This window comes from Thermobia domestica, chromosome 2 (genome assembly GCF_964235325.1).
Source record: "Thermobia domestica chromosome 2, izTheDome1.hap1.1, whole genome shotgun sequence".
NCBI classification, from domain to species: Eukaryota; Metazoa; Arthropoda; class Insecta; order Zygentoma; family Lepismatidae; genus Thermobia; species Thermobia domestica.
The window spans coordinates 256,919,260-256,934,303 of NC_137455.1; the positions used below are offsets into that span (position 1 = coordinate 256,919,260).

Below are 15,044 nucleotides of genomic sequence, written 5' to 3' on the forward strand. Positions count from 1 at the left end.
GTTTACAGCGTGGAAAATCGGGTTCGGTTCCCGGCAGGTCCACATCTCATAGCCTCAGTGCTGAAAGGGCCGCTAAAGCCCAATCCAACCGACTAATAAGGAGGATCCAAATGACTACTCAGTAATTCAGACACTGTACACCCAGAAAGATTTGAATAAGAATACATATACACAGAAATAGAACAAGAATTTGTGCTACTTCGCAGAAAACACAGTTCGTCTTGAGGCCCTGGCCATGGAGAACAGAAGGCGAAATTTTGGAAAAAATTATCACTTTATAAGATTCTTTTACAGCACAGTGAGGAGACAAGTTGTGTATCTGGATCTTTTATCCCAATGGATGAAATAATTATTGCCCTCATAATTCGAAACCAAAACAGCAGTCCAAACAACAGCAATTCACATTTACCCAAGAGGTTTCGAAACACTCTTTCGAATGAGAAACTTCTTTGTGTTATCTTTTGGGACAAAAGGGAACTACTTTTTACTAATCATGTACCAAAAAAGACAAATGATCAGTGGGCTGGACGTTTAAACTTTTGGAGAAATATTTTTTCTATAGTGCAGAATTCCTAAAAGAACTTTCGGGTGCTTTTGGAAGTAGGGTAAAATTATTGCAACCATCTGTAGAAGCAGAGGGGATTAAATTGAAAAGTTAAAAAAAGATGTTAAATAAAAATTGGGGAAATATGGGAAAACAGCAAATAATTTGGTACACAAGTCACAGCCTACCCAAGTGAAAAGAAGTGGCAAATATTGTAATATATTTGCGAAGATCTTTGAGAGTATGAGTGTGAGTACCCCCCAAATGAACGAAATAAACGACATACAGTGTATATATATATATAAGGTCTGAAGTATATATAAGGTTTGAAGTCTCATTTACTTCCCACACATTCATGTTTCATTTAGAAATACGAAATTTCACTGTTTTCCTTAGATTTCGGAAAACTTCTACAAACTAAGAGGCTTACCGCAAGTGATAGCAACTATTATTATTATTATTATTATTATTATTATTATTATTATTATTATTATTATTTACGGAAATGAGAACGAAGCAAGAAATTCTGAAATATGCAAATGGAAGGTTAAAATATATGTAAATGTTACATGAACATACATATCCCCATCAGGATGTAGCACGTGAAAAATGAGTACAATAAATACGTAGTCACTCAAAGAATCTATCTCACACTGCCAATGATGTTAAAGGTGGCGGCATCACCATGAGCGAATCTTCTGATTTCACGGCTCAATGCTATGATAATCTCCTCACGTGTTCGAAAGTATGGTCCACGCATTGACTCCTAGTTTTGCTATGAGATCGAAATCGCAAGGTGATAAGTCTGGCAAATACGATGGATGCTCCAGTACGTCCCATCCCTATCGCGCGAGAAGTTTCTGTACATACTCTGTTAGTGTGACGTCATGATTCTACCACCTAGTGGATTCTTTGAGAGACGATCTCGAAGGACTCTAGATATCTTCCGGGCTTTGTAATTCGAGGTAAAACTCGTACGAAACGAACATTCGTTGCATTCATTTTTCTCGTCCTATATACTAATGGGAATATGTATGGTTCATCCAATTCCCTAAATGCAACGTTTTACATATGTACGTACTAACCTTACATTTGCATATTTCAGAATTTCTTGCTTAGTTCCCATTTCCGTAAAAAGCAAATAGTTCCCACGACTTCTGCGGTACCCCTCGTATTTTAGTATCTTGAGGAAAGAAATTTCTAAAAAAAAAAATATTCCTTTTATTATCCATTATGCGCGACACTTTACATTATATGTTATGTTGAACCGTAAGTTACGTTAAATAATGAGTATTTACTTTCCTTTTGAAAGCTCTTCACTTGCACCCACAATTGAGGGGTAAATTTAGATAAAGGCGTAACTAGCAATTCTTCAATTTTTCAGGAGAGCAGAAAAACAAACGCCCTTATCCAATTAACCAACGTATTCTCACACTGTTTTTGGAGACAGGCGTTCGCTACGGAGCAGAAATATTAATTTAACACCACCTAGACAGATACCGACATGCTCAAACTTGCGGAAAATATGTATATCTCATTTAACTAGAAATAGGTTGATACGCCCCTATCCAAATTATCCCTTCAATTAGTCTAGCTATTGTACACGAACTTTCAGTTTCAACGGCACGAAGAATATATATACCATGGTTTCCTTCACCTATAGAATTATAAAATGAGAGCTAAAAAGAAACATATTTTTCCAATGTTGAAGAGTGAAATAAACGAAAATGTATTACTTAATATTAAAACATGCACTCAGAAGAAAAGATCTTTTACTAAATATTTGTTTATTAAATCGTTGCTAAGATTAAGAGTACAGCTTGGTTGATGGTTCCTTTGTTCAATTGTTAATGTGTTACGTGAATGCTAATTCTTTGTGAAAAGTGTTCACACAATATATTTAGAACGAGTGGTCGAAGTGAGACGGTATGGGGTGGTATGCCATATCGCCTCTGGTTTTTCAGTGACGACAGCATACCGCCTCTGATTTTTCAGTGATCAAGACAGACCGTCCATGGAGAGTAGATGCTAAATACTTTTAATAACCCATTTTTGTACACAGTAATTGACGAAAAGTTTTGCACGTAAAAACATTTTTATTTCTTATGTAGAAATAATTACTCAGTTGACAACACGGACATTTTTGTTATCTTTTTCCTACCTTTTGTTTTTAAAATGAGGTATCTTAAAAGAAGTTCATCTAGTTTATATTTTGATGTGTCATATTGAATTCTTTCTTTCTTATAGATGTGTGTCTTCTTGTCTTAATACATATAAATGCCATGTTTTGAGCAGGGTGGATTTAGGGGTTGTCTGCTGTTGCAGACGAATCTTCCAGGGGTTTGAATATCCCTCAGTCGAGTACGGGGTCTGGTAGTTTTCCAGCAGGAAATTGTTGAGATAAAACCTTGGCTTTTGAGCATTTTCGTGCATAATTCTCTCTAATAAAACATGACGGGTTATTATTATTTTTTTTTATTTGTTCAGAAAGTTGTTGGCGGGGGATCAAGGTCTCTCCATGTCCCTCCGTAACTACAGAGAAGCTCTCCAGTGGTTTTCAGACATTATGTAATAGAAATGCAATCTTTTATGCAACATACCCTCATTGTATTTCAACATTTAGATAGCCGGTATGTCGAGTCAAAATCGTAATAAAACATACCGCCTCTGCTTCTTTTCCACTTCGAACACTGTTTAGAACAATTTAAGAACTCTTGCTTTTTTCTACACTTTCTACCCACAATGGAGTATTTCAGATATATATTTGCTTTCCAATGTTCCATAAACATATTCCTGCTACACACACAATATCAAAAACATGTTGAACAAATGTTGTTATTAGCTTTACACATGTAGACATAAAACTTAAAATACAAATAAGTCTTTTGACTTATAAACTGATTCATGTCAAAACTTTTTTCGTCATTGTAAACGCCAATAAATATGGGAAATAAGCATACCACTATACGGTTTCCCTGGGATTATTTCAGAATCCTCTTTACTGTTTGTAAGCTTCGAATTTGAAGCTGAAGAATCAGCTTTTAAATTCTTGAGCACCGGAGTGCTATCTCCTGCTGTAATCAAAGGAATGCAAATCAGTTTCATGTTAGATATATACATATTGGCATGTGAAATTCTAATACATGTATTACTTCTAACATACATTTTCATTTTACATTTTTCAAAAACAAGTTACGGAAAATAATATCCCTGAAGTTTATATTAAAAAATGAGTTAAACTTCAATCCCGAAAAATATACACTTCGCAATAATGTGAACTACATTACAAAAAGTTGTTAAATTATCCATAGAAAAACTTTCAAAAATATTCTTAACTTCTGTACAACAGCCAAGATAAAATTAATCTTATTCTTATGAAACTGACATGAAATATACTGTTACATAAGATATTCGGAAAACATACTCCTCATCTCATTAGCACGTGCAACTAACCCAGCAGCTACAAGCAACTGTTAAAGCATGTATCTTGTCATATTAGTGTTAAATATAATTATCTGAAGTGTAATATCCCAGCTTAGCTATGGATATTTGCGCAGGCGTAGCTAGGCAATAGTCGTTATCGGAGTCCGGCTAAGTAGTTCAACCACTAGTACTCGCTTCATTTTTAACGTCCATATTATGAACCGAAGTGAAGGGAGAACCCGGGGATCTTTGTACAACATAAAGCCCACCTAGCGGGAGCTGGGGTCGAACCAAGGCCACCACTAAGCCACCACGGTCCACTAAACCTTGTATGAAAAATGAAACTTATCCTGGGTTTTCCCGCTCTGCTCTACGTCTATGAATACGCACACATCTATCATTGTATACGAGACAGAAGTTACTATCACCGTTAAGAAGCACATAGTATCTCTCCCAACTTACAAAAGGCGTCCTTGGAAATATGCAAGTGTTCGGGGTAATCGTGCTAGTGGAATGCGGAACTGTAGGCCTGTCTCTAAAATAATAGTTAAAACTAATCTGATTAAAACTCTTTCCATATGTTTTCAGTTTATATTTTAAGTGCTTCCTGTGTGCATTCTTCGTCGGGCTTTAAGAATTGATTGTTTAATGTGGAGAAATACGATGACTGACTGCCCTGACGGTCGTGATCCTACGAATTACAGCGGCTCTAACGATCTTTCTATCGTTGGAGACAGGCTGGACAGAAAGATAATTTAACCTCCAATACATTCTAAGCCGACTTGTTCCTAGGTTCCCTTCGCACTTTCATCGCTGACACCTGCTAATTGCTGAGAACGTCTTAAGTGGCATCAAAAGAGACTACATAGTATTCAATGATGTAGTAATTTCTGTCTCTGTCGTAGATGAACACTGCGAGCTGCAACAGCCAGTATTTGTTGGACATTCTACTTGTCCTAATCTTTGTTTAGGGGAATATGACTAGTGTGTTTTACATTCATGACGTTGATCCTTTTCTTTGACTTTATTTGGACACTTTTCTGGGTTGCATCTTCATGTAGGATCACATACTTTCCATATCATCAGGGCATCTCAGTGTGTACTAGTCGATGTATGGCTTCTACTCTGACCTGTCAGGATCTTATTCAGAACGCATGGTCATGTTGAGATGGTGAATGACGTCAGTCGAGCTCCAACAATAATCACTGCCCAGCTACGTAAGCTCTACAGCGAGCGCGAGATACCATACCACTCTCAATATTCATAAATTGTACGATAGAATAATATTTGCCTGAGCAGCTGCTTCAGAAGCCGCTCGGGTTGGTTACACGTGTATTAACGTCTCTCTGTATGCTTTTCGAACAATGTCTGCTGGGTGGTCTTAAACCAATTTCCACAGCGAAAATTAATGAAGTAATTAATAATAAACAAAAAAAATACTAAAGGTAATAAAAAGTAATGGGAAATAATGAAGAATGAAAATTGTGTTAGACGATAGTAATAACTGCTAAAGACAGTAAAGAGGATTACGCGAAACTTACATATATGGGGTACAGATGACTACCGTTAAAGTCACCATTTGCGAGTAAATTCTTAACGGATTGACTCATTAACGAACTCAGCCGAAACAATCGCTTTAGCTGTCAATTGCAGAAGACAATTCAAAAATTTGCTTACGTGTATGGGATATAGATAAGCACGTACACCCCCATTACTATGTTCACGGATTGACATTATTAACGAAATAATCACTCTAATTATCTATTTCAAGAAACAGAATTTAAAAATTCGCTTACATGTATGGGATATGTGATAGAAATAGACACCGTTAAAACAATCGTTACCTATTGATATGTTAAAGGGAGAACTCCCTTAACGAAATCGGCCAAGAAAATCACTCTAGCTACATAATGCAAAAAACAGAATTCAAAAAATTCGCTTTCATTCAGGAGTTATCATGTGGTCTAACAGACTAACAGTACAATCTACATGACTACGAGATCCTAATAAGCACAATGAGATTAGCACATATCGCTCTAAAGTAGTTACCAGGTTAATGGCCTGTGAAAATAATACAATTCTAGAATTGTGATAAAGATTAATTAAGATATGACAAGAATTGTCCTGAAGAATACATAAAAGATATTTTAAGATATTATAGGCTATAAGAGCCAATAATCGTGTAGAAGCCATGAATACGAAGATTGGTAATACAGTAAATAAGATTTGAAGAGAAAGTATGTATATCTTAATAGACTACAATTTAAGAGCACATTCATATATTGCTCCAAAATTAAGATTATGAATTTCTAATAATACATACCGCTCATTTGCTGCAACAGTGACATAATTCAAAAATGACCCTTATTGGTTTAATGGGAACAAAAGGGAAAAAAAATTTTTTTTTATGCACCTACTTTCTATTGCTAGAGCGATACGTCTGAAATTGCAAAACTAGCCAACAGAGAGCAGTTTGGACTTCTTGCCAGCTACTTTTGTTGCAACATTGACATATCTCAGTTGCAAGGATTCACTTGTACTGGATGTACGTTAATTTTTATGGAAAAGTGTCTTATTTAGCAGTGTGGCATTATTGCGGAAAAGATAAGCGTTCATTCATTCTTACTTTCATCAGTAAGATTGCACGATTTCAAGTAGGAAATTTATTGCTGAAATAATTTGAATGGCTCATACTAGTTTTACTTCGTACTATGTCGTTCTTGCAGCAAATTGTTGTATATAGATTTGTGACATTTCTATTTATGATCATTACAAATACTATAATTTCGTTTCCTGATTCGTAGTGTATAATATATGTAGTTGTGACATTCTTGCTGAATATATTTTATTTACTTTTAAGAATTTCTTAAGAATATTGTCTTTTGTATCATTATTTTTGTTAACTTACCTATTCTTGAATTTTGCGTTGCGACAATTGTATATTTCGTAACCGATACACAACAATTCTATTCACTGATACGGTGCGATTGTTGTTATATTTTACAGTTCCTATCATGCTCTCTCAAGGGAAGAAGATTCTCGAGCTAGTTTTACAACTACAGGATAAAGCTTGTTCTAATTCCGAGGCCAGATTGATGCAATCAGCAACAGATGAAATTGCTGTCGAAAATGAACTTAGAAATGTAACTTCTTTAGAAGGTTCTTCAGGAAATAACGGCACATAAATTACAATTTCTAGAGAAGCTATAATAGAAGGTATCTCGTTTATTTTCGAAAGATGCTCATTACGAGAATGTTTTGAAAATAAAAATGTGTTCAAGTAATTTAAGATCTATTTTCTACAGGGTGTTTCAAAATGAATATATGAATTTTAAAGCTTTGTAGTTGTTATTACACCTAACGTACAAGTATAAATTATACATGTAATGAAAGAGCAACTCAAATAGTTTTTCCTACAAGGGTTCAATGTGAGCACCATTCGTCACACGGCACACATCAAGTCGATAGCCGAGTTCGTCCAACCTTGATCAGTACGTCTGGAATAACTGTTTCAATTCTGTTTTCTACATCGGGTAGGTCAGCTGGTAGCGGAGGCAAATACACATGATTTTTTATGAACCTCCGAAGGTAAAAACCGCGTGGAGCTGATCTGGTGAACGTGGAGGCCATGCGAAACAAGCTAGCACTAAACACTAGTCTAGACTAGACAAACAAAACTAACGCTTTCTAACGGAAGACAGAGGTAACAGAGCATGCGCAAAGGTGTACCAATACAACTGTTTGAATTACTGTTTCATTTGATGTATTATTTATAATTGTAAGTTAAATGTACTAAATACTACTACGCCTTAAAACCTAGTAGTATTTTAGGTTTCAAATTTTTAACACCCTAATTTTTTTAATACTTACATTTTGCCTTGATTTTGACCACAGTCTTCCTGATCTTCATCTACATCAAAATTTCGATTTTATTTCACTTACTTTTTCCACTTAAATTTTGGTATTACAAGTTGTGGGTATTTCTTATTATTTATAGGAAACATGGTATCTAACACAAGGTTGCTTATTACTAATGATAGCCATAACGGGAATGGAAATAGTATATCGAGTTCAAGTTCCACGCGTAATATTTCCCTTTCTTCGTCTGGAAATTCCAGTTCTTCATCTTATAGTTCCAATTCGTCCTCTAGTGAGTCTACCTCTGAAGACCGTGGCGACTTAATTGGCGATAGAACATGTGTACCCATTGATGATACTGAGAGTGACAGTGAATGTGAAAATTGTAGAATAATTTCAGATTCCCATACCTCTTCAAATAGTGGTGCATCGACATCAACGTTTGTGACAAGTCCCATGATGAAAGATGTTAAACGTAAAAGGAATGAAGACAAGTGGAAAAGAAATGTATTGAAGACGGAAAGGTTCATTCATTACTATGGTTTAAACCTTTCTATGACAACGTTAATTTTAATAAGACATGTAAAATTTCTCAACACTTCTTGTAATAATAATTATTAAAAAATCTTTTTTCTAAAATGTTGACCTGTTATTACTTTCGAATTGAGGTATACTTCAAGACTGACACAATCCGAAATAAGTCCAAATAATAAACTGTTTGGTTTTAAAACAAGAATGCCGTATTAGTACATGGTTCGTTTTTGAACTGGCATTTTACTACAAGAACGGCCTAACTACGAATGCATATTTTTTACCGGCTTTCACAGATAAGAATACCTCCACGGCAAAGATTAAACATCTTTTATCCAATAAAGATAATATATATCTATCAAAGTTTGATAATACGGTTTCTTTATATCAATTACTGTCGAAATCACAGCATATCGAAACCTTTAAACTCGACTCCTGAAAAGTTGCGATTTTCGAGATATGTCATTTTTGCAGCAAATGTGCGATATTTTGAATGCAAGAGTATATATGAAAAATAGCAGTAAAAAATGTAATACTAGTGTGTTCTCTATAAGCAAAACGATGAATCCTTTAGAATTTGTTATTGTCATAAGAAGCAAAGATATCTGCGCTGAATTTACTGTCCTATATCAGCTCTAACTTATAGTACAAACCTCGATACTTAGTAAGATTTATTTCTTCTTTTCAGCTATTGCCAAACTCCACATTCAATTTTAAAAAGTTTGATGCAAACAACTCTATTTTACCGAAGCGTACAACAGACAATTATGAAAATTATATATAAAAACACACCTATTCTACAGAATCTTAGAGCAATAAGTAACTTAATTTTACGTACCTCTGGAAAATTTCCATACTTTGTAAGGATTAAGTTCGACTACATACACTTGATTTCCATCTTTGGACACCGCTAGATCATGAGGATTCGAGAATCCTTTTTCATTGGGACTGAATACAGACTCCAATTCTTTGGTTTCTATATTTGCAATAAATCCCTGAACCTTATCAAAGTTGTCTGGTCCATTTACAGCGAAGAGACGTCCACCTAAAAATGAAGTTATATTAGCCATCTAACATCCATATGAGGATATGTAATCATATTTGATTCAATGTTTCACGAAATTTTTGAAACACAGTGAAAATATGAACAACAAGAACTATGACTGAACAAAAATAGGAACGTAGTTATAGTAAAAGTTTTTCGATGGAAGCCATTTTCAGGTAAACTAAACACGAAATTGAGAATATACTCCTAGTGAAGACAAACTAAAATTCACAATATGTTAATAATGGGAGTAAATGAAACAGAATCAATAATCTGTTTACTTTGTAAAGAAAAAAACAGAGATAATTTTGATTTGAGATAATTTGCTTGTTTTCTTTTCTTCTTTGGGGGGAGAAGGGGAGATTAAACCATAAAAGATGGTACATATACTAATGTTCCTCAAAGTGCGCGATTTGATAAACTGAGTAACGGAGACCAACCAAACAATAACACAATCTAATATATAGAACGAAAATGCTGAGATGTTTAAACTTGGAATATCTATTCTACATCCGATGTATGGGAAGTCCGGCTGTTTTATTTGTAGTATAATATTCCTTTCAATATCATGAGACTATATGCGCTTAATGCGAGAAGCACAAACTTTTCACTATTTCACGTTGAGTTTTTCGTAAAGTTAAAAAGAGATTCCAAAAATATTTTTTTTTCAGAAAAAATGGGAACATAGCATTTTGAGGTGCCTGATTTACCAGCGAACCTGAGGGAATTTAAGTACTACCTAATGATGAGGGTCTCAACTGCTAACTTTATCCTCTCTGATACGCCAATACTACAATAGGGCCAAACGAAAACAAACACACACACATACATATATATATATACGAGTACTGTGTATATATATATATATATATATATATATATTTCAGTGTTTTATTTCTAAAAATAAAGGTGCTGGTACGCTGGACATCAAGTTCATAATGGTTAAAAAGTTGCATATCCTTCAGGATATTATTATTATTATTATTATTATTATTATTATTATTATTATTATTATTAACAATAATAATTATAATGTCCAATAGCATATCACTACAGTCTTGTAACTAAAAGCTCTTACATTCATATAAATAAAAATGCTTGAAAAATGTTTGATTCTTACATCTTAATTTTATTATACAATAAACGTAATGATAATCAATATTTGTTAGTGATTTGTTTCTTGCTTTTTTTCTCTTTTTATAACCGGGCGAAAGTAAACTGTTATTGTTTGGTTTCAAAAGGCCTCAAGAGTTCCACAAATACTGAATTTCGATAAAAACACAGTACGTTGTTCAGATAATGTTCTTCACAGTACTAGTCATGCTACTGAAATGTTCTACAAACCTCTACTAAAATAATGGGTAAACTTTGCAAAAAAGTCTAAGGGATGTTTTCACTTAATACTCTTCCTAATAATGAATAAAAACAATTAACTGGATACATGAAAATAGGAACTGAGCAAAGGCTCCTCTGCGGAGAAAGTACAGAGATGAAGTCACAATAGAATGTTTGTACTGGCTTTCAGTTTAGTCTAACTTCAGCGACAGACAAATTTGTTATGATTATTTCGTTGTGGGGGTCAGTCTTTTCAGAAAAAAATCTGGTCAATTCAGAGCCTCTACAATTTACATTATTGCGCGAAAAATAATGAAAAAAGGGAACCGCGAGGACATGCCAGCGAGCAAGAGACAGAAGGGCTCAAATATTTCTAGAACCTGAATACAATTAACTGACTTCCAGAAGGAACAAAGATTTGCAACTCTTTATCTAGAAAGAAAAAAGGAAAAGAATAAACCTATTTTCGAATAAACCTATATTTTACTATTCGGCATTTTCGAAGTTTCTCGTCAACTCCTTTTTTAAGTCAGAAGAGAAAATATTCCCTTATCAAAAAGGTACCGGTATGTCGTACCGTTGCGTACCGCCAGACCACCTCATTGTAGTTACTCCTACATTGAATTCTATCAATTGGTATATCACGTTGAATAAGCGGCCTGTAGACAGAATAGAAATCTGCGAATTGAGTTCTTCGGGAGTTACTACAGTTCCCAATTCGATTTAGTCAATTTGCAAGAAGGGTAATAAACATGTTATAGAATAATAAAAGCTTAGTATAAGGCGCTGGATTTTGACATAAGGTGTGTTAAAAAATGGAAATCTCTAAAAACAGAAGTTTGTAACTAATGATCAATGCCTAAGCTAAAAACTAAATCTGGACAGTACATAGAATTTGTGACGCAAGGTACTCGTAGTAGTAATGGGGGTTGCAATGCTTATTGTAAGACGGAAAGATGGAGTCTGTGCGTCAGGCTATCCTAGAGTGTTATACCAAACTGCTTAAGCCAGCTGTAATATTGGTAGCAAAGAAACAAGGGAAACAATAATAATTCCTTATAATAAAAGATACTCGTAAGCACGTCAGTGCATCACACAAACAGTTGTCACTAGCTGTGCTACCTGACGCCAATAGATGCCGCTATTACGCAGAGAATTTACAGATTTAAAACTATTCTGATAACTAGAATGCAACTTGAAAACTGCATTATTTGAATTTAATTATTTCAAAATAGAACAAGAGCCGTAAATAATGCTGTTCAAATTTGTTTTCAAAATTAATTTTAGGTTTTCAACAGACTTTCGGTTTTCGTTTTCAAAACTGAAATTCGATTTTTCGTTTTCGATTAAAATTCATGTTAGAATACAGATATCCGAATAAAATCTGTACTCCTCCGGTAGGAGCTTGATGTGAATGGAAAGATTTTCAATCTTTAAATCAGTGAAAGGTAAGCATATAGAAACATAAGTTTACGAGTTTCAAGGATAGACTGGTATTTCCTAGCTTTCATTTCTAATACATCGTCATTCGAATGAAACTGAATTGAGTTTGGTTTCCCGTTCAACAGCGAAGTTATATGAGACGTGAACCTATAGCTTAACGTGGGTCCTAACCACATGATCTCCCGCCGGAAATCGAATCCATGTCTTCCACGTCAAAGGCACTTACACTATCCACATACCTAAGAGGGACCTCTCATTATTCGAAAATTGAATAAACAAGAAAATTCTGCATAGAAGCCATAAGTCTTTAAGCCTAAACTATAATTATATCTTTGCTGTATATGCAGATACAAGAAAGAATGCTACCTATGTCAGAAGTGTTTTTAGCACAAACTTCATAAAAATATCCATGAGCAAACAGTAAATAAATACAACGGAAATATAAATACATAAAAATTAAGTACAATAGAAAAAAGTATGATGGCCGAAACAGTCAGTACTATACTACAAATATTAAAAGAAGTTACGCTCTTACTTTACAACAATTAAATAACGCACACAGTTGCATGTTCACTCTTGCTTTAAGTGAAACTCCTTAATGGTTAAAAAATAAATACCACAGAGAAGCTTATACAACTGAAAATATTACCTTCTGCAGAACTGTAAGCTACACTGAAAAGTCTACTTCCAAATAGTGGATAATGAAGTTGAAACAGGAATGTGCCATTTAACATGTTAAAACACTGAATACGTCCATTTTCACGATCAGCTGTACACAAAATCCCTTTATCTTCGGCAAGAGCGAGAGCATGAGGAATTGCAAACGCATATGGCGGTGGAGGGGCTCTTGTCGATAACCCTACAAGAAAAGAAATTACAAGTCTATTGATCTGATTAATTATTAAATAATACAGTTTAACTACTATTATATTATTTTGAAACTGTATTGTAATATAAATTAACTATTTAAAAAAAAAAAAGACATATTGAACATCTGAGTCTGAATACCTTAAGAAACGTCAATACGTTATACTATTACACGTTGCAATTTCTACTTACCATTTTTGTAATTTGGGCACCATTTCTCAGCGTATTATCTATATATAGCAAAAGAACTTTATACAAACTCTTTTCAATATTTGTAACAGGGTCTATATCAATGCTTTAAGAGAAACGTTCTTGAAACAACAAGGCAGCAGAAGACAAGTTGTTTACTAATTGAAATGCTCGTCTTCGCAAAGGAAGATTAAATTTCTGGAAATATTTGAATTCCCACCTCCCTTATGATAAGCATTTCAATGAAAGTACAATTATAATTACTTACAAGATACTCTATTTTGGCATAAATTTTGAACTCCCCTATCCCCTTAGAATACGCTCATTAATTAGTATGACATGATAAAACCCATGGAGTAAGTTCTATGTTTGAAATTTATTTCAAATGAATAAATGGTTTTCCGTAATGCAATCACACAACAGAAAACGTCTACTTCCAACGTAGCGAAAAAAAATACAAAAACTAAACCTTCTTGTCCCCTTAAAATGGGAACTTTGGAGAATGCTAGGTCACGTTTGCATACAGAGTTTAATATTCCTAACTTAAGGGGCTCGTAAGACACTTTATTTCTTGCATTAATTTTGAACCGTATACCCCCTCCCCTTACATGACTGTTAACCAAAACGATGAAATCTAGCTCCAGATAGGTACCAAGAATATTCAAAAATTCATTTCACAGTTTTGAGCTACGTTCCTGAGATGCGATCGCAAACTACAGGCAACGTCGCTTTCAATGCGAAAAAATTCCCCTTTTTCCTTAAAACGGGAATTTTCAAAAATGCTGGGGTACTTTTTTTTTTAAAAGGACATACGCTGAGTTTTGGTTCCCTAACTTCAGAAATTGTATACTGGTCAAAACCTTTAAATCCTCTTTACCTTCCTTAGCATATATATATTTTTAAAAAATCCCTTCTTGTTCATGTCTCTTGTAACAAAAGGGAGTTTTCTGTAAAAATCTCATGTTTCTCGATATATTAGTATGTCCTTGGCGTCTATTGAGGGAATTATTTTCACTCTTTTATTTGTGGAATTTTCAAATATGGTGATATACATGTTCTATTACTTTTAATTAAGAGCTTATATAACAAATTTCAAACCTCAAACTTAAAGGAATCTCTACATTGAACATTTTCTGAGTAACTGGTGAGATTTATTATACAAATTATCCCCTTTTCTATCTTTAGAAGCGGAATCTTCGTAACGTTGAAACCCTTATTTTCGCTTACGAGTTTATATATTGTTTTTACACCTCCAACTTAAGTGAATCCTGGGGCGCGGTGGCTCAGTGGTAGAGCGTTTAACTCCGGTGCTTGGGGCCCCTGGTTCGATCCCAGCTCGCTCGTGAGTTTTCTCGGGGTTCTCCCGTTTCCTCCTACTTTCTTCATTCCACCATTTCATTCATTTCTCATCATCACCATCTCCTTTAGCCTCACCGGCATAACCGTGGGACGTAAAACTCAAAGATTTAATTTCATTTTATTTAAGTGAATCCTCACATTGGGCACATTCTCCAAGGGAAATTTGGATATTATAGAAATGACATCTTTTTCCTCTAAGGAGCGAAATTTTCCAAAAAGCTGAAACACGTATTTCATCATTTCTACTTAAGAGTTTATATACCGAATTTCAAATATCTAAGTTAAGCAATTCCCCGTATTTGGCACTTAGTTAATAAAGGGATTTTTTATTATAAAATATTGCCCTTTTTCCCGTCTTGGGAGTGCAATTTTCAAAAACGCTGAAACACGTATTCTATTATTATTAGTTAAAGTTTGTATACCGAATTTTACATCTTCAACTTAAGCAAA

The 15,044-nt window shown here is 34.4% G+C and overlaps 1 protein-coding gene across 4 annotated transcripts in view; it reads right to left on the reverse strand.

Moving 5' to 3' along the window:
- The window catches only part of Pal1 (Peptidyl-alpha-hydroxyglycine-alpha-amidating lyase 1), a 560,006-nt gene that overhangs the window by 26,166 nt on the left and 518,796 nt on the right, over positions 1-15,044 (reverse strand). For 2 of the 4 annotated variants that reach the window (XM_081748611.1, XM_081748610.1), the window contains exons 6-8: positions 12,829-13,038; positions 9,195-9,401; positions 3,505-3,618 (exon numbers count right to left, since the gene is read on the reverse strand). In XM_081748611.1, the coding sequence (XP_081604737.1) occupies positions 3,505-3,618; positions 9,195-9,401; positions 12,829-13,038 (531 nt within the window). The remainder of the gene's footprint in view (positions 1-3,504; positions 3,619-9,194; positions 9,402-12,828; positions 13,039-15,044) is intronic. The other 2 variants (XM_081748612.1, XM_081748613.1) reach the window with 2 other exon arrangements.